General features: G+C 44.6%; 1 protein-coding gene and 1 long non-coding RNA gene across 7 annotated transcripts in view; one reads left to right on the top strand and one right to left on the bottom strand.

The window, feature by feature from the left end:
* Positions 1-3,206: 3,206 nt before the first annotated feature.
* BAZ1B (bromodomain adjacent to zinc finger domain 1B) overlaps positions 3,207-25,005 on the top strand; it is a 52,404-nt gene continuing 30,605 nt past the window's right edge. For 2 of the 6 annotated variants that reach the window (XM_075032363.1, XM_075032362.1), the window contains exons 1-7: positions 3,208-3,408; positions 9,918-10,034; positions 12,198-12,342; positions 13,231-13,429; positions 17,486-17,607; positions 18,476-18,673; positions 22,101-23,796. In XM_075032363.1, the coding sequence (XP_074888464.1) occupies positions 3,296-3,408; positions 9,918-10,034; positions 12,198-12,342; positions 13,231-13,429; positions 17,486-17,607; positions 18,476-18,673; positions 22,101-23,796 (2,590 nt within the window). In that variant the 5' untranslated portion in view covers positions 3,208-3,295. Of the gene's footprint in view, positions 3,409-3,613; positions 10,035-12,197; positions 12,343-13,230; positions 13,430-17,485; positions 17,608-18,475; positions 18,674-21,627; positions 21,709-22,100; positions 23,797-25,005 lie in introns of those variants that run through there. The other 4 variants (XM_075032366.1, XM_075032365.1, XM_075032364.1 and 1 more) reach the window with 4 other exon arrangements.
* Positions 15,822-25,005, bottom strand: part of LOC142032947 (uncharacterized) — a 34,965-nt gene continuing 25,781 nt past the window's right edge. Inside the window, exons 2-3 of the long non-coding RNA XR_012651041.1 lie at positions 17,473-17,589; positions 15,822-15,964 (exon numbers count right to left, since the gene is read on the bottom strand). This is a non-coding gene — a long non-coding RNA (uncharacterized LOC142032947). The remainder of the gene's footprint in view (positions 15,965-17,472; positions 17,590-25,005) is intronic.

Below are 25,005 nucleotides of genomic sequence, written 5' to 3' on the forward strand. Positions count from 1 at the left end.
CACCGTGTTACATAAACTGAAGAGATAAGGGTGCTGACATTTTAAAACCAGTGTTAACTGCACCCCTCCAGCAGTATGGATGCACTGGCAAGCGGACATGCTCTTGTGTGGCCATGCTCTGTGTACACCTGACATAGGACTTTGACTGTCGCTGAGTGGCTGACCCCCTTTACACCAGAAGAGAGAGCATCTGCTCACAGCTGAGCCATGCATTTGCCCTGTGTGTCACATCTGCTCACTCTCCCTGAGGAAAGAACTCATCTTTCTAGTAACCTGCTGGGAAATGAAGACTTCAGAAGTGAAAATCATGCAAGAAGGGAATGCCTCTGTTGGTCTGAAAGACAGGGATATGGAGTCTGTCCCTGCGTCATTTAGGATAAATGGAAAAGAGCAAGCTCTTTTTAGGTCTTGGGATTCACTTATTTTTCTCTCTGCTCAGCTTCAGCTTTTTTAAAGCAATTGGCAGTGTTAAGAAGCAGGTGCTTTGTCTCCAGGGAAATCCCTGAGGGCTACCAGGCTTCTGCCAGATCAGCTCAAAGGTCAGTAACACCTCACACTCTGCACAGAACTGTCCTCAGGCAGGACACTCGTCAGCCCCTGTTCTACAGTCCAGGAGGGAGTCATAGAGAGAAAACACAGCACCCATCACAGGCAAAACCACCTCTTGTGCACGGAGGGCGTAGGTGCGACAGAGGCAGCCGTGGTGCAGCAGCTCCAGCAGCAGGAAGGAAGCCAGCTGACAGCAGGACGAGGCAGAGATGATAGCCACGAGCCAGGGCTGCGGCACTGGCTTGCTGCACTTGGCAGGTGACTGCAGCAAGAAGAACCGCACAGAGACCCAGAAGGATGGTGTTGAATTATTTTGGCTGAATTATACAACTTATCTGTGATTGGTGTTCAGTGGTGTAATCTCTGGATTTAAGTGTGGATAGATAGGGTCACCTACGGAGGGATTTTCATATTCTCTGACCATACCTAAATGCTGCAACATTTGGCAAACTTCCAGCTCCCCTGTTTTAGTTTCCTCCTGTCAGGTTGGCTCCTTGCTCCTCTGAACCACCCTCTGCACCCAGCCCAGCCTGACCTCATTGCTCGTGGGCCTGGTGGCAAGAACAGGACTCGAGATGGGAACAGCAGTACCACATGTGCTGTCTTATGGAAACACTGCATCCAACACAACTCGCGCTTGTATTTGGCTTGTTAATGGCCACATCACATTAATGGCCCCTAGCCGTGCCGTCATCCCACAAAGGCACCCAGACTGTCTTCCTCCTCTTATTTCCAGCCAAGGAACTTTCAGCTTAGAAGTTCCTTCAGTACAGGAATTTGTACTCTGCACCATTTTGTTTCTTCTGAATGAAATTCCCCTGATCGTCCTGTACCTGATCCTTCTCTGTACTTGCAGCCTCTCCCAACCTTGTATGCTGCCTGATAAATTAAGAGAATTAAGTTGTTCTCTAAAACCAATTCCTTGTGAACCTTTCTCCACCTGATTCCCCTTCCATTGAACTGTCATCTTCTATTTAGCGAAGCCCTTACCTACCTCATCGTTTGTACATACCGCTCTGAAACTCAAGTAACTTTTCAAAACAGCCAGATTAACTTTCAACAAAGCAGCATCACACTTCACTGCATTTTTCATGCATTTTCCCTGTCCCTCCCATGTGCTTAGGAGAAAGGGGCTTGGCTAGTCGCCAAGCCAGTGAGACCAAGACTTTGTTGGCCAGAGGTGGAGAGGTTCCATGCTTCAGGGCCTGGTAAAGCTCCAGCTGCTCGTGAATCTCCAGGGAGCAGGTACATCTCCCTGTGCTTTCATGGATGGCTGCCATTGGGGACACAGGTTCTCTTCAGTGCTGGATGAAGCCTTTGGGATAAACCAGTAACTCCTATATTGATGTTTTATGCAGTTATCCTTTTTCAGTGGCAATTTGGAACGGGAGGATATAACGTTTATACTCTGGGTTGTACAAAGGCTGTATGCAGCTCTAACTAGTTTGCCAAGGCTGCTGCTTCTCATCCTGAAGCAGTCGCAGCACAGCTATACAAAACAGACCTATTCCTCAGTGCCATGAAGCAGCAGCGATCCAGGATCACTAGAATACACATCTTTAATGCACAAATCTGCTTTCCTAATCACCCAGAAAAGGGGCAGAGAGAGCACTGCTGGGCTTGTAGTTTTGCTGTGACTGCTTTTGGCAGGCAGTGCTTGAGCTGCTGCCTCTCTGATCCCTCATAAACTGATGGTGATAGAAAAACTCTACACACCCCGTTTCTTGCAACCAAAAAAAACCCCACAAAAAAACCCGAAAACCACAACTCTCAACTTTTTGTCTTTCCTCCTTTCACAGGAGCAGCACCCACGAGGTGCTCGGGCTCCCCGCCCCGGAGAGAGGTGCCCCGAACCGCCTCCACTCCGGTCCCTCGGAGCACCGGGGCCTTCCCCGGCCCGTCACCGCCGCCGCGGGGTCGCGACCCGGAGCCGAGCCAGCTGGCGCGGCGCCGCCGAGTGCCGGGGCCACGCAACGCCGGCTGCACAAACGGACCGGACCGGAGCGGACCGGCGACACCGGCCACTCCGCCCTGGGGCCGCGGCCTCCCTCCTCACCCACCCCAGGGCCGAGCCGCCGCTTCGCCTCCCCGCGGAGCGGAGGGACCCGGCCCGCCGGGGGAGCCCAAAGCTAAGGGGCTGCTCCGGTGGGCCCCGGCCCGGGCCCGCGCTCCCCGAGGGGCCGCGACCGCCACCCAGGCGCAGGACCCCCACGGTCCCATAATGCCCCACGCTGCCCTGTCCCTTTAAGAGGTGGTGGGCGGCACGAGCCGACCGCGGAGGACAAAGCCCAGCGCGCGGTACCGCCGCAGTACCCGGATGGGGGGGCGGGAGCGCGCTCCGATTGGCCGGCGCGGAGAGGGGGGCGGGCTGGGCGGGCGGATAACGGGGACACAAAATGGAGTCGCGCTCTCTGCCACTTACATAACGCGACCTCTCACCTCGCGCGCGGTGCAAGGTAGCTTGCTGCGCCGGCAGGCGGGGCGAGGCGACGCGATTGGCGGGCCGCGCGGCCAATCCGAAGCCGGCGGCGCCGCAGGCGCGCCAGTAGGCTCCCGGGGCCGCGGCGGCGGGGGCGGGCCCTGAGGGGCGGGAGGCAGGTTTGGGTGCGCGCGGCGAGGCTCGGCCTGCCGCCCGCCCGGGAGGGGGAGGGGAATCTCCCGCCATTTTTCAATCGTCCCGCCCGGGTCCCGCTGCCGCCGCCGCGCGGATCCGCTGGCTCCGGCCGGGACCCCGCCTCGTCTCGCCATGGCGCCGCTGCTGGGCCGCAAGCCCTTCCCGCTGGCCAAGCCGCTGCCGCCGGGGGAGCCGGGGGAGCGGTTCGTCATCCCACACACGCAGGAGGCCTTCCGCACCCGCGAGTATCCGCTCGGCCCGGGGGCGCGGGGGGGGGACGGGGACGGGGACGGGGCGGCGGGGAGGGCTCCGGCGCCGCCGCTGTCACCTGCCGCGGCGCGGCCGCCCGCGGGCCTTGCGGTCTCGCCGCTGCTGGGCGCGGAACCGGCCTCCGCGGCGGCCCCGGCCCTCCCGGGGGGGTGGCCGGGGCCCGGCCCGGCGCGGGGCGACGGCGGGGCAGAACAAAGCGGCAGCGGGGCGGGGAGCGGGGCCGTCCGGCTCCTCCGGCGGCGGTTCCTGGCGGGAAGGGCCCGGGCCGTGAGGGGAGCCCGGCCCGGCCGGCGGGCGGTTGTTCCCCGCCAAGTTTCTGATCCGGTGTCTGACGCAGTTCCAGGCGGATGGAAGGCGAGGCGGGGGGAGCGGGGACAGCAGCTCCGCGGGGCCGGAGCGCTCTGAGGCGGCGCGGCCGGGGAGAGAAACTAACGGGTAAAGGGAGCCGGGAGCCGGCTGCGTGTTCAGCAGACACCGGTGGGTAGGGGTTGATTAATGTAATTAGCGCGGCGGCAGTTCTCGAGGGGGGTTGCAGTACAAATTCGAGGTGTGTATCCCGGGCGTGAGGGGCGGCATTGACACTGGAGACTCCCACAGGAAGGAGAATAAAATAGTGGCAGAAGCAGCTCACCTGCGGAGGGCCCATGTTTTCGCGCTGAATGTGAGTATCTTCGTCTGGGCTGCTTTAGCGTGAAAAACATTTTTTTTTTTATGATTCCACGTGAGTCAGTGTGTGACAGTCCTTGAGCGGCTGGAAGTGGACATGGGCAAGGCAGCAAACTGTCACAGCCGATGTGCAGGCACGAAGGCAGAGTTACTGTTCAGGTCCCCAGCAGGGCTGGAGGGGCAGGTCTTCTGCGCTGTAACCTGTGAACTGCTACTTCAGGAGGCTGGTTTGTTGTTTGTGTTGTGAGGAATTGAGGAGTGAAGGAAGGACTGGAAGTGAGACACAAATGCATGAATACAGGAACATACCTCAGAAATCTTGGCGATGCAGAAGACAAAGGAACTCCAGAACTTATACAGACCTGTGTAGTGGAGAGTGTCTTGTTACTTCAGTGTGAAGAACAGCCAATGAAAGCCCCTAGGAAGGATTAGGTAGCTTTTGAAGAGGAAATGCATATCTGGGTGCAGATAGGCATTGCTAATGCATTCAGCCCAATAAAATGAGACTGGGTAGAGTGTTAGATACTTGCTTTTTAACAGTATTTTAAATTAAACCATTCAGTCTGTGACTCGAAAACCTGCTGTTGTGATGGGTGCAAACTGAAAGTAGCTCAGTCATCCATCTGACCAGGCAGAGACCTGTTCTTTCTCTTTCCCTATGAGGAACGATCAGTGATCGAAAAGACAGAGTCTAAGCCTAATTACTACTTTTGTAAAAGAAGATGTGGCTTTAAGGTTCATCTGCCTTGTAGGAACAGCACAGAGGAGTTACGGGGCACCGTCTGAGAGCACCAGTCTATCGGTATGGCTCTTGTGGATCTGTGAGTAGATGGAGGACATGTTTCTGCAGACACTTGGGTGGTATTAACATTAAGGAAAAAAAGGGATGGTTTCTCATCCTCAGAGGGGATGGCATTAGCGAAAGGGTCTGAAGGAAAGAGGAAACCAATGCAAGCACTGAGGTTCTAGAGAGATGCTCTTGTCTTGGAGGAAGTACTTCATGGGGTGTCGTGGGAGTCAGCCTAGCGCGTTCTAGAAAGTTCATCTTGGCAGATAGACGTCATGAAGCTAAAAAGAGAAACTAAGTCATGTTGGGTTTCTATCTTGCTTTGTTGACCACGTATAATATAAGCTAAGCAAAAAGTGGAACAGAAAATTGTAAATGAGTCAGTAAGTTGAAGGGAGGTGTTACCTAAGGAAGACTTGGAGGGGGGTTTTTTTTGGTCACTTCTCTTGTGGATGGGAACAGCCTGCAGAGGGGCTGTGTCAAGAAGTACCTGAGTCCTCACCCAGAGCAGTGCTTGGTGTCATTTATGCTGAGGCCTGGCAGAACATGGTCTGCAGAACTTTTCTTTTTCCACCTTGAAAAACTATTGATCACCTCTTCCTCTAAAGGGTGTACAGGTTCTTGTACTGCACAGCTACAAATGAGGTATTTGAAAGACATAAAAAGTTCTTAAGACTCTTCTGTTTTGGTGTTTTGTTTTTTTCTTTTTTGTTAGGATTTGCAGCTGTAGATTGGGTTGAACAAAAAGTGGAGATTGGGGTATCGTATATGAGGAGAGATGTCTGGCTCATGGACATGTGTTAAGAAAGTGTCCAGCACCAGTGGGCAGATGGACAGGGTGGTCATCAGAGCTCAGGTGTTTATTTGGGTCTGATACTTCTTTGTAGCTTTATATGGCTTCCTTTGGCTGCCAAATTCCATGAAAACCTTTTAGGAGAAACCATGCTGTGTAGAGCCCATTTCTCCTGGCGAAGCCTTGGGCTTCTGGTGTCTGACGCAGGAGTGAGCCTTGCTAATTGTGTGGATGTGGGGATGGGAGGGATGGCTGGGCAGTCAGAGATAGACTTGTCCTTGCAGGAGCTCTGTAGGATCTGCTCTCAGATATGTGGGGTGTCAGGCAAATGCTTCACCTGTGGTATGGTCTTGTCTGGTTTATGTCACCTGTGCACCTGGTCTGTGGCACATGTACTGAGCCAAACACCGAATTTGTTCCCTGGTGAGCAGGTCATCTCTTCCGTTAGCATGTGGGACTGCTGCAGTGTGTGTTCTGCCATACCGGCAGCTGTTTGGAAAACTGCGCTGCCAGCTCAAGAAGGATGCTTGGTTCAGAGAGCTAACCAGCCTGGACTGGTGAGGACTATTCCAGCCAAAGCTTTCCTTCAGCCATCAGTATACAGTTTAGGGAAGTTGTGTTGCTTTCCTCTCCAGAGAAAAGCTTGCTCTCTGTCTTTAGTTAGTGTTTTTGTATGGTAAGCAGAACATAATTCTCATACGAACATGAGGGATCGGGCCGCGTTTGGCATGCAAGTTAAAGGCTGTCGTTCACATCTTCACATGTGACATGAGCCAGTTAAACTGGCAGCAGTTAAAGATGGCAGCACCACAGCAGGGTTTTGTCATGCTCTGCAGTTCTAGGAGAACTTTGCCACCCACCCAGGAAGTAGTGTCTTAAAAATGTACTGACCTTCCTGGTAAATTTGCCTTCTTAGCTAATACAAGTAAAAACAATTAAGATACTCTAAAGCTGTTTTGGAATTGATAGTAATTTCTGGGAGAGCATCAATAACTCAGGAAGAAGTAGACTTTGTATCTGCTCAATAGTCGCCTTGCGCAGTGGTTAGCTTGTTTACTTTAAACATTTTTCTTTAAAAGCGTCCCTTGTTTTTACTGTGACTTTGTTTTCTGCCTTTCAGTGTTAAGTGATCTTCAGTGTGATGCAAACAGATGTGATGTATTAACTGTTACACAGTGGGTAGTCAGCTGTTTAATTTAACATGTGTGTTATTCATGGCTTTTGGGGGAATATTCACAAGTAGCTGGTGTCCAGCGTTTTTTATTTATTATTGTGTTGGGAATTTGTGGGAATGACAGCTCCAACTGTGTAGAGAGGTGGGTTTGTTATGACATACCAGTAAGCCCTCACTGGTAGTCCTAAATCAGTCCTGCTGAACAGTCTGAAATTTCTTGGGTTTGTTTCCAATCTGAGTGGAAAGGACAAAAACCCTACATGTAGTGGAAAGTTTGAGCTATAGTAAACTGCAGAAACATCCTCCTGCCTTTTGGCTTTGTGCTGGCCCCAGGATTTCAAAGTAGAACCTGGCTTGGGAGCTTATGGCAGAGCACAAAGGCAGTGTGGGCATAAGTCTTGAGTGCTCGTTAAGGAATGTGTCTAGGGGTCAGTGTTAGATGAGCTGACCAGCTGTAGGTGGAATTAAATTGCATTTGAGAGGCAAGGCTGAGCTGGACAGGGAAATTGCTATACCTGCTGGTTTTAAATTCAGTGTTCATCTGAAAAATATGGGTCCTGATATGGTATGATTAAGCCTGTTCTCATAGGTGTTTATAAGGAAGGGAAAATTCTTAGGGAAAATTCTCATGGATCTTCCTGTTAATATGGGAAATGGTGTTAGTATCTTTAAATCATTTTTCAATGGAGATCAGCATTTATTTGCTATCCTTGCTGGAAGGAAAGGAATCTTCTCACAGGTCTAGAGAGAAGAAAGTTGATAAATGTAGGAGGGGAGTAGACCATAATTTTATTTCCCAGCCATATCTCAAATATTTGTTTATAGTTAGACTGCTGAAGGTTTATTAAGGCAATGTCCTGAACCCCTAAGAAGTGTGTCTTTCCTTTAGCACTCGTGTTATGGCAGCTGCGAGTCGTCATATCTAGGTGGTGTCCATGGATGCGCAGAAGGAAAGCCTAGGGGGAGAGTGAAGATGGGGTTGCTGAATGAAGCTAAGACCGCTGTTGCTTGTATGTTTAGGCTCCTGTCTACTGCAAGGATTGAATTTGCTTTTAACTCTTCTTTTTGTGGGAAAGACATAGGAAGGAGTAGTAGTATGGTTGCAATTTAGTCTTTATTAAAGTGGTTAATTGCTGTAAATATGAGGAGGACTCCTGGTTTCTTGTTTGATTTTTTTAAAATTATTTTATGTTCCTCCTAGCTCAGTATCACTACAAAAATTTGTTAAAATCACACTTCTGGTCTGGTTGGTGGTGCTGTGCAGATGAGTTCCTCTGTAAGCTGTGGTTACTCCTTGCCACTGCCCCACCGCAGGGATGACACTTCTTGCCCCTGCCCTGTAGCACCTCTTGTTTCTATGGAAACTTAAGCATCTTTGAAACCTCAGGGAGGGGTGTGAATTGGCCAAAGGGCTCAAAACTTAGTGGGGTGATGACTTGTCAGATCGCTGGTCATCCACTGAAGAGCTGGAGACTCCACAAGCAGGGAAAGCTGGGGAACCACAGGATTTCTCCTTGGTTTTAAGACCTGCTCCAGGCAGCAGGAATACTGTCAGCAGTGGCAGCCTCCTCTGGAGGTGGCTCTGTTCCTGGCTTGTATTCTTGCATAGCACCAGTTGCTGTGGCTGCAAGATACCTGTATATCAATGTCCACAGTGCAGCTTCTGTACCTTGTGCTTTACCTTGGGGCTGTGAAGAAACGTCCAAGAAGATTTGCTTTGTTGGAGTTGTAATTTGGCTTACTAATAGGAATCTTTTAAAAAAAAAAAAAAAAAAAAAAAAAAGTAGTAGTAATAATAAAACACAAATAGGTTAGTTGCACTAAAATTTTATTGAAAGGCGAAGCGTATGCAGGATATGATGGGCGATTTGCTGTGGCTCGTGGCTCTGCCTTCACAGGAGTGTGGAGCAATCTGCTTGTTCCCACAGAGACTCTCATAATTAGCACTTGCGCTGCAGCAGGCTGAGCCACTGTAGTTGTTACAAGTATGCTTTGTACTCTGTGCTTGCTTTTCTGCTGGAGAGCACACTGCAGGAAAAGGGAAAGATGCTTTTCTTGCCTCTCTTATAATTTCTCCACTTAAGTTACCATCGGTAAGCATATGGCAACTTAAGCAGGCTGCCACAGGGTAAATTGGTGTGGATTTACACTGTGCTAGCTTTTCTGATAATTGTGCCTGTACATGTTCTATCCATAGAAAGTATGAAGTAGTTTATATCTGTTTACACTGACAGTTAATTACCACTTAGGTGGAATGGGTAGAGCACAGCCACAGATGCTTACAACAGAGTAGCTAATGCTGTAATTCATAATGCTGTCTGCACCACGGTGACTTGCCCGTGCACCCATTAATCCTAACAGCCAGAATAACTTAACCTTGAGGCTGGTTGTGATACAGGAAGCAGGTGATGGTGGTGGTGAGGAAGATCCTCATGTTGTGCTGATGCAGGAGGGCTGCTTTTGTTGGAAGCCAGAGGAAAGGCGACCTTTCTAGTGATTTTTGGTTTCAAAGCTTTTGGGTTTTTCCCCAAAAGATTGGGGGTACTGGGTAGACTGGTAATTTGCATCTAGAATTTGTAACACCACCCTAAGGCATTAGTAGTAGTAGTTCCCCAACAGTTACTGTCAGGCATTTAGTGGCGGTCCGTGCCATGTCTCTGGCACGTGCCTGTGATGTTGTTTGTGCTGTTTTCTAGTGAATCAGACCGGAAAAGCTGAAAAGCAACTTAGCAATGCCACAACTTAGCAATGCCATGAAACTCAGCTGTATGTATTCCCCTTGCGCAGTTCAGCTGAACTGATGGTGGTGTGGCACCTTCTGCATGCCAGTGCCAAACAGGATGGGCATTTCAGCTGCAGAAAGCTCCAGTGCATCCTGGTCTGAAAACCTATTGGATTTAACGCAGCATCTCCATGGTAGACATAGGGTCAAATTGTACTGTAGTGATCTTCAGCCTTTGTGCACTCCAATAGGAAGGGTTTAATTGAATTTGATTGTCTTGTGCTACTGTGATTATGCTCTCCACTGCATAAATCCTGTTTTCCTGAGCTGCCACTTCTACAGAGAGTATGAAGCGCGTTTAGAGAGGTACAGCGAACGAATATGGACATGCAAAAGCACAGGAAGCAGCCAGCTGACGCACAAAGAGGCTTGGGAGGAGGAGCAGGAAGTTGCTGAGCTGTAAGTACCAGTGAAGAAATTGGTATGTGTCTATCTTTAGGCATTGGGGCAGAAGAGTGGACTTGGGAATGATATGTGATTGCTAGTTTATGAGGTGAGGTAACCAGCTTTTTACTGGCTGTAAGTACATCTGGGGATTCTGGAGTTGAAAGCAAATTAAGTCCAAATTTGATGCCATCACTAATGCAGTTGAGTAATGTACTTATTTAGTGCTGTATCTTGGTATTATTTGAACCAAAAGAGTTCAGCATACGATACTTAGCTTATTTTAAAGCCCCTTGAGTAATGGGAATTTTTCGGGGGGGGGGGGGGGGGGAATAAATCTTGGACGAGCTAAAGTAAAAATACAGTAAAAGAGGTCGTTAAAGTGTTTCACATCAGCCACGTCCACAGCTGTAATTATTTTTTCCAGATCTGCATTGGAATCAGTTGTTGTACTACATAAAAACAATTACTTTGGAATGAGGTTTTAGGGATCTGCTCTGCTTGAAATAATAAAGAACAAAGGGAAACCAGCAAGAGTCATTACTCTGTTCAGACCACCAGTGTTCCTCTGGGCTGCTATGTCCCTGACTCCCCCTCTAGCACACAGCACAGGCCCTGAATCCTTGCTTGAGGTTCAGCGTGATGCTTGTCTTAGAAGTGAATTTTCTGTAAAGGTGCAAGTCCTTGGCTCAACCAACATATATGGCTGACTTCGTGATTACCAAATTGTAGGATTTATGCCAAACAAATGGCATGTTTCTCCGTTCCATGAATTGATGACTTGGACTTCTATGACTTTTTTTTCCTGTGTTAACTGGGGAGATTGTCAGCAGTACTACCTAAGAGGTGAAATTTTCTGCTGCCCCTCTTTCATGAAGAATGCACATTTCTGATTCATTGGCAAAAGAGTTAATAGCCTTAGCCTAAGGAGAAATTCCCCATCGTTTGAGGTTAATCACATCCTTAAAGGTAACAAATAAGAAACCTATTTGGCAATAGTCCTGATTTCTGTGAGGGTTGAAGTACTGCTGTCTTCAGTCTTTCCTCCCTAGTGTTGTTGTTTTGAGAGGAGGATGCAGAGCCAGCTTGATAAATTTATAATCCTGAGTCAAAAAACCACTGGTCTAGTGTCGCTTACTTTTGGTTAACAATGTTGGATTGGTTGGCCACTTCTGAAAACATTAAGAAATGTAAATGAAATGTAAACGGAAGCTTTCTCAATAACAAATTTAGCTATAGTCTCTCTAAATGTGGGGAAAAAAAGACTCTGTGAAATGAGATTTTGGTCTTGTCTCTTTGAAATCGGATTAAAAGCTTCCCAGGTGGTTTACTGGATACTTTAATACCTGACACTAGTCTGAATAAAAACAAAGTTCATTTAGGCAGTTTGCTGAAGGGATAAATTTGTTCATGGCAGCATAGAACAGCAAACATGGCTGAAGATTGTCAGCAATTGGGTCCCTGAGTCTGCGAAGCTAAAAGGGATTTGGAAAAATGGAGTATTTTCTTCCTCTCTACAGTAACTTGAAACAGACTTTACTTTTTAGCCAGAAAGCTTTATGCAATATCTTACTCCTATCACCTAACTGACCTGATCTTTTAGAAAGGAAATCAGTCAAGTAAATTTGTAACAGTCCTTCCTCTTCTTTGAATGAGAAAGTTTGAAGATCATAATGTGGTGGAACACATAAAATATTTTTCTCTGGAAAGATAATTTGATTGTGTAAGCCTGCCTCTATCTTCGTCACTGTGTTAGCATTCTGTTTAGGAAGAAAGAAATGCTAAATGTTCATCAGCATCATGTTATTGTTGGAAGCAAAAACTTAAAAGTAACAAGCCCCAGAATAATGACACGGTCTTGGTATATATTTAACATCTAATAGAGAGGCAGTAATAACCAGCAAGAAAGGGTTCACTGTCAGTGCTGCTCTTCCAGAATGCTTTATGGTGCTCCTTCTGGGAAGGACAAGTACAATTTGTATTGTCATGCCAATTAATGCTTTGGGAGGATGCTGGGGGAAGAGCACCAAAAAGCTCTTGGATGTTTGCATGCTAATGTGGCATCTACCTCAAACGTTGTCCTGGCTGTTAGTGTTCCCGGAATTGCGAAATGGGAGGCTACTTTGCATTTTGGCTTTTATTCCCTGAATAATGAAAACTTCTTATGTGCTTGCTCAGCTTGAAGGAGGAGTTCCCCGCCTGGTATGAGAAACTGGTACTGGAAATAGTTCACCACAACACTGTATCTTTGGAGAAGTTGGTGGATGCAGCTTGGCTGGAGATCATGACCAAATTTGCAGTGGGAGAAGAGTGTGACTTTGAGGTAAGTATCTGCTTTACATTTTGTCCCAGAGCTAATTTTGGATATCTAAAGGCAGGAGGTGAGAAGAATATGTTAGCCACTTACATTATCAGAAAGATGGTCAGAATTTCTTTTCTGTAGAATCCCAGTGGCAACACCTGCTTTTGAATGCAAAATGGTTCCATAAGCAGATGCATGTGGATGACCCATACTGATGGCAAGAGAAAAATGACTGATCAGGGAGGGGGGAATACAGATATGTTTGTTATACTGCTTAAATATATGATGGCCTGTGTATATATTTAAGTATATATAAAAATACATGTTTTAATTAAAATAAGTTAAAAATTACAATCTGCTGTAGTCTTTTCACCTACCATGTTCCCAGAAGGAGTAGTAGTCTTAAACTAATGTAGCTTGAAGTCAACTGCTTACAAATCTCTAATGATTAGAAAATTCCCTTCAAAACTGGGAATAATGGGAAAATCTCAAACTTGTTAAAAATAACAGAAAGTTATAAAATGTTCTCTGTTAGCAACCTGTTTAGGACGTATTCTCTCAACTGGGGCTGCTGAGAAGAACATGCTTGTACCTTGTATACATACTCTTTCCTAAGGCTGAGAAAGCAAGATTATTAAATTAAACACTTGGAAAAACTTGTGGGTTGGCAGTTCTCTCTTAGCAATTTGTACAGAACTTCCAGGTAGGAGTAGTAGAATTAAATCCTGTAATTGTTTCATGAGGGGGATCATGGGCTTCTCTCAAGGAGGATATCAATTAGGTGTTTTGCCAAATTATGGTTTGCCAAATTAGGTCATCTTAGCTGCTTTTTTTCCTTCCTTGTAATGTTAAAGCTCATTAGCTCACGTGTCTTGCTTGGGTTCAGTTTCCATCAATATTTCTGTGCAGGTTGGTAAGGAGAAAATGTTGCCTGTGAAAGTTGTGAAAATACATCCCCTGGAGAAGGTTGATGAAGAGGCTTCAGAAAAGAAATCGGATGGAGCCTGTGATTCCCCATCCAGTGACAAGGAGAACTCCAGCCAGGCAGCCCAGGACAACCAGAAGGAAGCTATCCTGAAGGAGGATGACAGCAGGAGGGAAAGTATGAGTAAGTAGTAAGACAGCATGCCAGTAGGTAGCACCTGGAAGTGAGTATTTGAATTTATGTACATCTTGGGCCTGGGCTGTGAACGTTATATGTGGTGTTTAAACAGTGTTATGTAATGAAAATCCTGAAACTGTTATTGTTAGTGGTGCAGCTTTGGTGACATCAGTGCTGTTGGCTTTCAACTGTTCTTGCCTGTTTTAAAGCAGAAAATGTGCTGTCATTCTAAGGTGTAATACTGAAAGCTATACATGAAATGTATAAGCTTCGAAAGTATAACAAGTGTATTTAAAAAAAAAAAAGGGGGGGTGGGGGAAGGGGAACAGAAAAAGTTCATGCAGAATCATAAAGTTCTGCTGTGATGTTCATCCTCAGAACGAACATCTCTAGTTCTAAAGCCTGTTCTGCAGTCATTCTCTCTCATGTCCCCAGCTGACATTAAAAATGAGTTTGTTTTTTTATTTTGGTTTATCCCCTTTCCAATTTTCAAATGCTGAGACAAAATTCATGCAGAAAAATGCATATTAATTTTTTTCTAAGGGTTCAAAATAAAGCATGCTTTGAAACATTGTTCCCCTCTTTCATATCTGTTCCTCCTTGCTGCAGAGCTAAACAGTGGATGTCCAAGGCTTTTCTTGACTCTGAGAAGGTACTGTTGAAAGAGGAAAAAAAAAAGTTTCATGTCCTGTGTAACTTCTTAAAAATGGAATTATAAGATTCTTTGAGAGATTTCAAAAAGTGTTTTAAAACAAAAAAACAAAACAACCCCACAGCATAGCTCTAATCTGGATAGCTTAATTTTAAATGCACATAAATGTAATAAAATTCACATTTGTAAATAGCCACTCCAAAACCTGGGGAAGGTGTATATAACCTCCTCTAATATGGAGAAGAGGAAACTCGGAAAACAGCCCACTAACAGCAAAGTCAGGAGTGGAAAACAAGTTCTACCAAGCTGTAGTCCCAAGCTTAGTAATTGTGAACTGTTTCTGATTGGTACTGGAAAAATTTATGAGCTGTTTTGATTTCATTGCAATGCTCTGTATAACCAGGAAGAAAAAAAAAAAAGTTTTTGCAGAAACAGTCTGGCCTTATACTCATCCTTTGAAACAGTAATAGTGCTTGGAGAGGGACTAATGGATGCTTTTTTAAAAAAATTTTTTTTGAGTGGTAGTTCTCTCCAGCTACGTTGTAAAAGGCATAGGAAGTAGCTTTTACTTTAAAGATGCTCATTGCCTAAATTTACAGCAGCATTTTTGGGCTTGGGTGTTAAAGTCTACCATGATATTTTGTTCAGTGGTGTGCAGTATTCTAACCATCTGTGTTGAGCTGTGCTCTTACTGACGCTGTCAGTATAGTGCTCAGAGATTGGAAGAATACTGCAGGAATGGGGATTCCTGAGCCTTTTTCAGTCTGACTCTGCTGATTATCTGGCTTGTGTTTAGTTGCCTCTATAAACTGGGACTGTCCTACCCTTTCTGTAAAAGATGAACTTCAACATTTTCAAATCAAGGATGCTAGCAGAGTCATAATGTAATCAGTAAAAGCAGTAAGCACTCATTCTTTTTAACTCTTCTCCTTGTGCATATGCATTTATTAAAAGGATATTTTATTGCTAATGATTTTATATTCTGCGTTATAATAGAACATGAGTTCACAGTAAACTCATTACTGAATCTATATTCCAGAGTCCATTAAAAGAACTACGTACCATTTGTTACATTTATACAACATACTACAGAAGTAGTAAAGACTTGCTTTCATTTACTGGGTTCAGGCCCTGAATTGCATCTGCAGGAGGCTGTGTACAGTAGCTGGAGGTATCTAGCCACAGTTACTTTGACTTTTTCATTCTAATAATTTGCATACTTGGCCACTAGTAACATGGGTTGATGTCACTACGCAAGAGTGGGCATTTAGAAGCAGTAACAGGCTCTGCATAACTGTGTGACGTAAGAGCTGTATCTTTCTGTGCACACACGAGGGGGCAGAGTTAACCTTAGCATTTTTACTAATATTTAGGTCAAACTTGCTGATTTTGTTGGAGGAAATAAGGGGCAGAGGAAGAGAGCTTCAGTCTCTGTTAGGAGTCTACTGTGCTTCAGAAGCTATAAATAAGGCTTTATACCAGCTTTATTGCATCATACGTGCAGTCTGAAGTGGCTTTGTATTTTTAGTTGCTTAGGAAGTGAACTCTGGAAAATCTGCAGAAGTGAGAGGAAAGGCTAGTTTTTCCTGAAAATGGATGGTGGACTACTGACGGCAGGTTCTGCAGCTTGAGCTGTACTTGGACCTAATAATACTTTCAAAAATCCAAAATAAGTGATGAATACAAGGAGACAACAGCATATGGATCCTTTAAGAGGTTCCAGTAGTGTAGTGAATGTAAGTTTTATTTCAGTACAATACAACAACAAATGAAGTATGCTTTTTGTAAAATAACTTTAGGCAGGAATGTACAGTGATTTCTTCTTCCCCAGCCCCAGCATCCAGGTGCTGTTAGATGGAATCCAATGTAGTCATCCCTAGTTTTAGAATCTAGAAAGTAAATCACAAAAGGAGAGGTCACTTACAGGCCTGTTGCAGAAGCAGCAAAGTAACAGAGTCCTTCAAAGTCAGAGCCAGGACTAAGCAACACATTGTTATTTCTTTATATATAAACTTGCTGTGTGTGTTACGCACATCCAGCAAAGATAACATTCAGCCACTTAAAATACACTGATCTCTGAAAGCAGATCTTTTACAGAGCTTGAAGTGTCTTGTATGCGACTTCCATTGTGCTGTTGAGCAGAAAAACGTAGTTCAGTATTTGTGAACTTACCAAGATTTTTTTAATACAAATGTTGAACCAAAGCAGGCAAAAGTTATGTCTCAGCCTGACTTGCGGTGAGTGGATTAGTCTGCTTTCACACATACTACCACTGTTAAGAAATTCAGGGGGGTTTATTTTTAAGGAAAACTTCTATAATGAGTGATGCTTGGAGCAGAGGATTCTACATTGCTTTATCTGAAATGTAGCACTAATGTGGGAAGTAGCTGCACATTTATGTATGTGGTGCAGTGAGCCTGTAGCATCTGTGATCTGTTCCCTAACCAAGGTGACTGATTTGGAAGGCAGGGGGGCAGAACTTGGCTTTATGCCATGTAAGGTATAATGCTGCTGAAGCTTAAATGCTATAGGGCTTACAGTGTGACAGTGATATATATCTATATTTAAAAGTCTGACTTGGGTCTAGTATCTACTTGTATTCTGCATATACTTAGTAGATAATTATTCTCATCTATCATGCTTGCTTTAGTGCTTTCTTTGAGTCATAGCCACAGACATAAAAACATTTGGGGATCACTTTCTTCAGTAAGCTTGGATTTTGTCTTAAATGATTAACATATGCATCCTGAATATAGAAATAATAGACTCAACACCAGCTGGCAAGATGATGTGATGCCTTTGTACTCTTTCAGTTACATCTCTTTTGAGAGTAAAAAGACTGGTTGTATAAGTATGCTTAAAATCTCCAGCTAAACTAGCCCATAGACGTAGGGCTTGTAACTATAAAATGCTTAATGGCCACCAAAGTTATATGATTTTAAAAGTTACTTTAAATTAAAGTCGGTAATTCCTGCAGTAGAATTATTTCAAATATGACATGGCAGACACAGCTAGGGCTCTTGGCAGGAGCTCCCTAAGCAGGTTACTGGCTAGGTTATGAAACCTGTCCCCCCTTCATGAATTTTACAGGCATTTTCTCCCTTTGCACAGGTAGTTGCAGCTTACCATCTGTAGAGAAATGGGTTTAAATACTGCAAGTGGTCCTTTATACTCCTTGAAGATAGGTGTTACCTCCTACTTCAGAGCTATTTAGGCACTCCGTTCCCAACCTGCATCTTTAGGATATTTCTAAAACCTGATTTGGGATTTTATCCTGATGTTCTAGTTTAACCAAACACCGTATAGATAGCAAGGGGTGGGTGCCCAGTCCAGCAATGATCTGGATTCTTTAACTTTTTGGTTTTGGACTCTAATACTAAGACACTTAATGTCTTACCTTGTTTTATCAGACGATCGAGCACGTAGGTCTCCTCGGAAGCTTCCCACTTCTTTGAAGAAGGAAGAAAGGAAGTGGGTTCCACCTAAATTCCTGCCACACAAATATGATGTCAAGCTGAAAAATGAAGATAAGGTGAGTTGCCCATTTGAATCCTTTCTGTTACAACATGAATATGCAAGTTTAATTAAATAATCAATATTGGTGTGTCTGTACAGCCCAATGTAGTACTTTATGCCGGGGTCATGGTATTGGAAGCAGGATGGCTGTAGTTGTCTGTGAGGCTGGCTAGCCTGGCTGTTATATAATTGGGTTTTGTGCATGGAGACACCTGACAATTCCCTGGTACCACACGCTGAGTCACAGTGCTATGGTAGCTTTAGAGAGGTTGCTGTTAACTGATTAATCTCTGGTTAGGCAGTTAATGAAACTTGGTCAGAGGTGGACTAGTTAAATCATGAGCGGCAGTTGCTGCTTTTGTTCTAACTGAGCTTCTCTGACAGTCGTACGTAGCTGTGCTTTGAGAAGCTCTGTGTAGCTGCAGCACTGCTGCGTGCTTTTTGTCATCTCTTTGCTAATTTGCCGAGAGAGGCAGTGCTGACCTCAATTTAATGAGTACCGCTTGCAGAGTTACTCCTCTGGTCTCAGGAAAAAAATCAAAACAAAATAAACATTAATATGTAAAAGCTTTGAAGTTAGTAGTAAGCAAAAGCTGGAGGAAGGTCAGAGATGAAGTAGTGGGCTTTGGAAAGAAATCTGCAACATGAAGTAACGTTTTTTACTTTTTTGGCTAACTGAATCTCCTGCCAGTCTCTATTGTGCATCTTGGTTCTGCAAGTTCTGTTTGGTTTGTTTTGAGTCTTTGCAAGAGAGCTTTGAAAGAGCGAAGAGTTTGTGGACATGAAGCAGTACAATTGTCCTTGCTCCTTTTAGCCATATGGTATGTATTTATAATGTGGTTAGAAGTTAAATGTTAACAGTTTGTCTGTTTGTTATCTCCAAGATCATCAGCAACGTACCAGCAGATAGCTTAGTCCGTACAGAGCGTCCTCCCAACAAGGAGATCCTGAGGTACTTCATCCGTCACAACGCGCTACGGGCCGGCACATGTGAGAATGCCCCGTGGGTAGTGGAGGATGAGTTAGTGAAGAAATACTCTCTCCCCAGTAAATTTAGTGACTTCTTGCTTGACCCACATAAGGTAAGAATTCCTAAAAGTACCTCCTCTGCTTTCTCACCCATTCCGCACCCTTAAACAGTATTGGTAGAGACTTCAGTGTGCCAGTCGGATTTTGGTGCTCCCAAGCTTACATCAACTTAGATGCAGAGCAGGAAGGCCCACTCTTTTGAAGATTGACCTTTTGAGAGGTGACACAGCTTGTATGTCTGAAACAGTGGTCTACTTTGAAAATTTGAGGTGTAACTACCTTTTCTTGATTTTTCCAATAGTTTGCATTACTTGTCTACAATTAGAGACATGATTTCCTGGTGTAAGACAAATGGAAGAGCTATAGTCCTTGCCTGGTAACGTCAGTTATTGGGCCTTTTTCATGGTTACAATGCAAGAGTTGGATGTTGTATTGGCTTTGTGTGGCAAGGTTTTGGTAGCGGGGGGGTTACAGGGGTGGCTTCTGTAAGAAGTTGCTGGAAGCTTCCCCTGTGTCCGACAGAGCCAATACCAGCCGGCTCTGAGATGGACCCGCTGCCGGCCAAGGCCGAGCCAATCAGCGATAGTGGTAACGCCTTTGTGATAACATTTTTAAGAAGGAAAAAAGGTTGGGACAGACAGAAACAGCAGCCGGAGAGAGGAGTGAGAACATGTAAGAGAAACAACCCTGTAGACACCAAGGTCAGTGAAGAAGGAGGAGGAGGAGATGCTCCAGGTGCTGGAGCAGAGATTCCCCTGCAGCCCATGATGAAGACCATGGTGAGGCAGGCTGTCCCCCTGCAGCCCAGGGAGGTCCATGGGGGAGCAGATCTCCACCTGCAGCCTGTGGAGGACCCCACGCTGGAGCAGGTGGGTTCCTGAAGGAGGCTGTGACCCCGTGGGAAGCCCGCGCTGGAGCAGGCTCCTGGCAGGACCTGCAGATCTGTGGAGAGGAGCCCACGGAGCAGGTTTTCTGGCAGGGCTTGTGACCCCGTGGGGGACCCATGCTGGAGCAGTGTGCTCTGAAGGACTGCACACCGTGGAAAGGACCCATGCTGGAGCAGTTTGTGAAGAACTGCAACCCGTGGGAAGGACCCACATTGGAGAAGTTCGTGGAGGACTGTCTCCCATGGGAGGGACCCCACGCTGGAGCAGGGGAAGAGTGTGATGAGTCCTGCCCCTGAGGAGAATGAAGCGGCAGAAAATAATGTGTGATGAACTGACCATAAACCCCATTCCCCATCCCCCTGTGCTGCTGAGCGGGGGTTGGTAAAGAATCCGGGAGTGAAGTTGTGCCCGGGAAGAAGGGAGGGGTGGAGGGAAGGTGTTTTGAGATTTGGTTTTATTTCTCATTACCCTACTCTGGTTGATTGGTAATAAATTGAGTTAATTTTCCCCAGGCTGAGTCTGTTTTGCCCTTGACGGTAATTGGTGAGTGATCTCTCCTGTCCTTATCTCAACCCACAAGCTCTTTGATATATTTTCTTTCCCCTGTCCAGCTGAGGACGGGGAGTGATAGAACAGCTTTGGTGGGCACCTGGCATCCAGCCAGGGTCAACCCACCACAGATGTGTTTGACTTCATGATTCTTGGTTCTTGTATGGTGCTTGATTGAGTGATGGCAGATACAACAAATTTTGTACTGAATACTCTGAGTAGCAGGGATGGTTTTTTTTCCCCCAGCCCTTTGTAATGACCAGCCAAATATACTGGTAACTGAGTAATTGTCATATCATGAAATCTGCTGGTTTAAAATTCATCTTTGGATGTAGAAAGCACTATTTTGTTCATTTAATAAACTCGCTTTTTTCATGGACTCCGTCTTTGTCAAGCATTGTTCTAAAACTAGAAGAGAAATATTTGCTATATCCCTTTTTCCTCAGTAGGAGGAGAACACCTCATTCTAGCAAGCTTCTATGGACTCTTCTGAACACTTGTAAATTTGCTTAAAAGGAAAAATAACTTCTTCATATTTGAGTTGTGTTTACCCTTACTGTAGTATTTGAGAGCACTGCCTTAAGAGAAATTAAAGTATTTGCTGGTGGTGTACAAACTCTTTTATTCAGAGCATTGATGGATGGAGATGTACCCTTAGTATAAGAAAAAATACAAAACTCTAAAATCTTCAGTTTGACTTACAGAAGTCCTTAGCTTTATGTTTAGGGGTGGCACTTTCCGTAGCGTGTTTCCCACTTGGCATAGAGATTGAATTTATATTGAGTTTTTTTAAATTTTGAGAAGTGCATGCAGAATTTATTAATCCAGAATTAGTGTTCTGACAAAATAATTTTGTATAAGTGATAGTTGGACATACAGTATAAGTTGTAGATCTAATATTTGTGAATTTGTAATTATCATGATTCGTATCTTTGCTGGATGCTTTTGGCTTAGGTAATTCTCTTCAGCAAATATTTCAACACAGTTTTTGTAGAATGAAGTTATGCAGGCACTGGATTTGGTGATTGTGATTTGGTGATCTTCAGTAAAAAATTCTCTAATGGGCTAATGAGGGCTCTTTAAACTAAAGTCTTCAACAGGGAACATCCATGAGCTGGAAAATCTGAATATTCCTATGACAGTCTTAAATTGATCACATTTGTGTATGTCTGTTCTTAAATAAATGCTTCTTAGATTCTTGCACCTTTTGCTGTGCTTACCACTGTGGAATTTTTTATTGCTAAGAAATCTCAAATTTTCAGCCCATTTTCTGGTAATTTTATCCATAACCTAAAGGTTATATCCTTGTATTTTATTTTTCACTTCTTGAAATATAGTCGTATTCTGGGTGCATCCTGAAACTGAATTTGAGATGCTGACGTAGTCCTGAAATCAGTCTCTGTTTGGCTCTGGGTTAAACTGTTCTGTGCTTAAAGTATGCTGTCATGTAGGTTATTTCAGCAGGTTAAAAACAGTCAGATATTCAATCATGTTATTTCAGAACTGAATCCTGTCTCGCCTTCATTCTAGATACTTTCAGGCAATTCAGAAACCAGTCTCTAAACTCCTGTCACCCATCACTTCTGTGCTCCTTCAGTTTTCCTCTGGGTGGTGTGCTGGGTGGGGTCCAGGACTGAACCCTACATGACTCAGTAAGAAATCTCTGAGCAGAGGAATAGTTTTTGAAATTAATGTCAATATTTTGCAGGCAAACTGCCTTTCCACAACCTTTTAAGTAGAAACAAAATGGTTTTATGTAATGTAGTAGGAAACATTTAAAATTCTTTGTAGTGTTTCATTTTATAAAGTTAAATGTGAACTTTCTGGAATGAGTTAATGACTTCATAACCAACATAGTGACTACAGTGCAGAATATTGAAAGCTGTTGCAGAAGCCTGTCACCCTTAACATACTGAGTACTCCTTGTTCACTGGAAAAATACATTAAAAATAAACATAGGCAAGAATAATTGACAGAAAAGGATCTATATAACCTTTATTTATTTTTAAATATTAATATAAAATCATTCTTTCTTTAATTTTAGTATATGACTCTCAACCCCTCAACCAAGAGGAAGAGCTCTCGATCACCTGACAGAAAGCCTTCTAAGAAATCCAAAGCTGATGGATCATCCCTGGGCCAGCCGCTGAGCCCTACTCTGTGGTGCCACGTGCATTTGGAGAAATCTATTATTGGCTCTCCACTGAAGGTGAAAAACTCTAAGAATTCAAAATGTCCTAAAGAGGAGCTGGAAGAGGTGATGAAAATCGTGTCACCTGCTAAACTCGGTTCTAACTTTCGCATTCCAAAGAGGAGCCGACTGGGAAAGGGCAGCAACAAATCCTTGGACAAAAAGCAGAGAGGCAAAAGGGTTCTGAATGGGCAGAAATCATCGGGGAAATCAAAGTCTCCTAGGAAAGGCTTGAAGACCCCCAAAATGAAAATGAAACAAATGACACTACTGGACATGGCTAAAGGTACCACTAAGGTGTCCAGGGCTCCCAGGAGTTCTGGAGGCACCCCTAGGTCTTCCAGCAAACCCCAGAAACATCTGCCTCCTGCAGCACTCCATCTCATTGCTTACTACAAAGAAAACAAAGACCGGGAAGACAAAAAAAGTGCTCTTTCCTGTATCATTTCCAAAACAGCTAGGTTACTCTCAAATGAGGATCGTGCCCGTCTCCCTGAGGATTTGCGAGGGTTAGTACAGAAACGCTATGAGCTTCTAGAGCACAGGAAGAAATGGGCCACCATGACAGAGGAGCAGCGAAAGGAGTACATGAAGAAGAAAAGGGAGAAGCTGAAAGAGAAACTGAAGGAGAGAGCAAAGGAGCGGAAGGAGAAGGAGATGAAGGAAAAACTGGAAAAACAGAAAAGATATGAGGACCAAGATCTTAAAGGGAAAACCTTGCCTACTTTTAAACTGGTTGATACTCCAGAAGGACTTCCTAATACACTCTTTGGGGATGTTGCTATGGTGGTGGAGTTCCTGAGCTGTTACTCAGGGTTATTGATGCCAGATGCTCAATATCCGATTACGGCAGTTTCCCTGATGGAAGCACTTTGCGCAGAAAAGGGAGGCTTCCTTTATTTGAACCGAGTACTGGTCATTCTCTTGCAGACCCTGCTGCAAGATGAAATTGCTGAAGATTATGCTGAGCTAGGAATGAAGCTTTCTGAAATACCACTTACTTTGCATTCTGCTTCTGAGTTGGTTCGCCTATGCCTACGCAAGTCAGATGTGCAGGAGGAAAGTGAGGTCTCGGATAATGTAGATGAAAGCAAGGATTTGGCAGCTTTTGAGGATAATGAAGTACAAGATGAGTTCTTGGAGAAACTGGAGACATCGGAGTTCTTTGAGTTGACTCCTGAAGAGAAATTACGGATACTTGGAGCACTGTGCCACCGGATTCTAATGACGTACTCGGTGCAGGACCACGTGGAGGCAAAGCAGCAGACGTCGGCTGAGCTGTGGAAGGAGCGCCTAGCTATCTTGAAGGAAGAAAATGACAAGAAAAGAGCAGAAAAACAGAAGCGAAAAGAAATGGTGGCCAAAACCAAGGAGAATGGGAAAGATGAGAATATGATGGGAAGAAATGAAAAGAAAAAAAACGAGATGATGAAAATAGAGCACCGGGTAGAAATAGAAGCTGATGATATGATAAGTGCTGTGAAGAGCAGGCGCCTTCTTGCCATCCAGGCCAAGAAAGAGAGGGAGCAACAAGAAATACAAATGAGAGGTAAGAAAAATACAAGGAGGGTAGAACATTTGTGTGTTGTGGAGTAGAGGGGAATAAGTTAATGGCAAAATTGACAGCCTGCTTTCAAAAGCATTGCCTGGTTTTAAGGGATTTACTCACTGGAGAAATGTAATTCAGCTGCTATGGTTCCTATGGCAGCTTAAAATCTGGAAAGTTAAGAAAAAGCAATAAATGCTTCTGGATTTTTATCTGTGGGCATCTTTTGTTCAGTACCTTTCTAATCCTGTCAGGCCCGGGAAGGCTGGAAAACAGAAAATCTGTTTTGGGGACAGGAAACAAACAAAAAACCTTGTCTGCCTTCAAACATCTTCTGGCTCTTACGTACAGAGGAGATATTTCCTGCCTAAAAGCTAGTTCCTACAGCTGCTGCTGGTCTTGTTGCCATGTGCATTGTCAGATTGATGCTAGGAGCCCTTCTCCCAAATAAGCACTTAGGCCATAAATTTCAGTTTAGAGTTTCTTACTTTAAAGAATTAGTTATGGAGTTGTATAAATATAAACTGCTCAAACCTTTATAAATCATGAGTTGCAGTAACAGACTTTGTATGCCTCTGTGTAAGTAGTGCATTTTGCAAAGGAGTATGGAATATGAAGAGCAAAATACTTTGGAATTGCACTTCAGGGATTTTTTTGGTTGTAAATGTGGGTACTGGGCAGGTGGAAGTGGACAGCATAGCTCATGTAGGTTGTTATTTCCCTTCTGAAACAGTTAAGGGACAAGCATCCCACATGGAGCCTGGCTTATATGCCGTAGCTGGAATCTGGGGTTATCTGTTCTAGGAGACCAAGAATAGGTAAATAACATGGAATACCCTGAGGCTCCTAAGGAAGTAGACTGGATACAACCATGCCTCCCGTTGAAAGTAAATAGACTTTTCAGATCTTCTGTTAACAACTGTGAGTCTCAGAAGTATCAATAAACTGCTGAAGATCCAGAGTGCTGTCCTACTCCAGAAAAACAAAATACCAAATATCTAACATGCTGTAGCTGAATGGCCTCTTGGCCCCAATTCTTGTAGCATTCCAGTTGTTTGACAGCAAGTTCACGTTCATGATAAGATTTTACTGCAAAATTAAATACAGTTTGGACACTACTCCTTGGGATACTTCTTGTTGTTCTCACTTTATAGTTTGTACTAGTTTTATATGAAGAAGAGCAATATTACATTGATAAGAGTAATTTGGCTT

The sequence above is a fragment of the Buteo buteo genome, chromosome 7 (genome assembly GCF_964188355.1).
Source record: "Buteo buteo chromosome 7, bButBut1.hap1.1, whole genome shotgun sequence".
Lineage (NCBI taxonomy): Eukaryota > Metazoa > Chordata > Aves > Accipitriformes > Accipitridae > Buteo > Buteo buteo.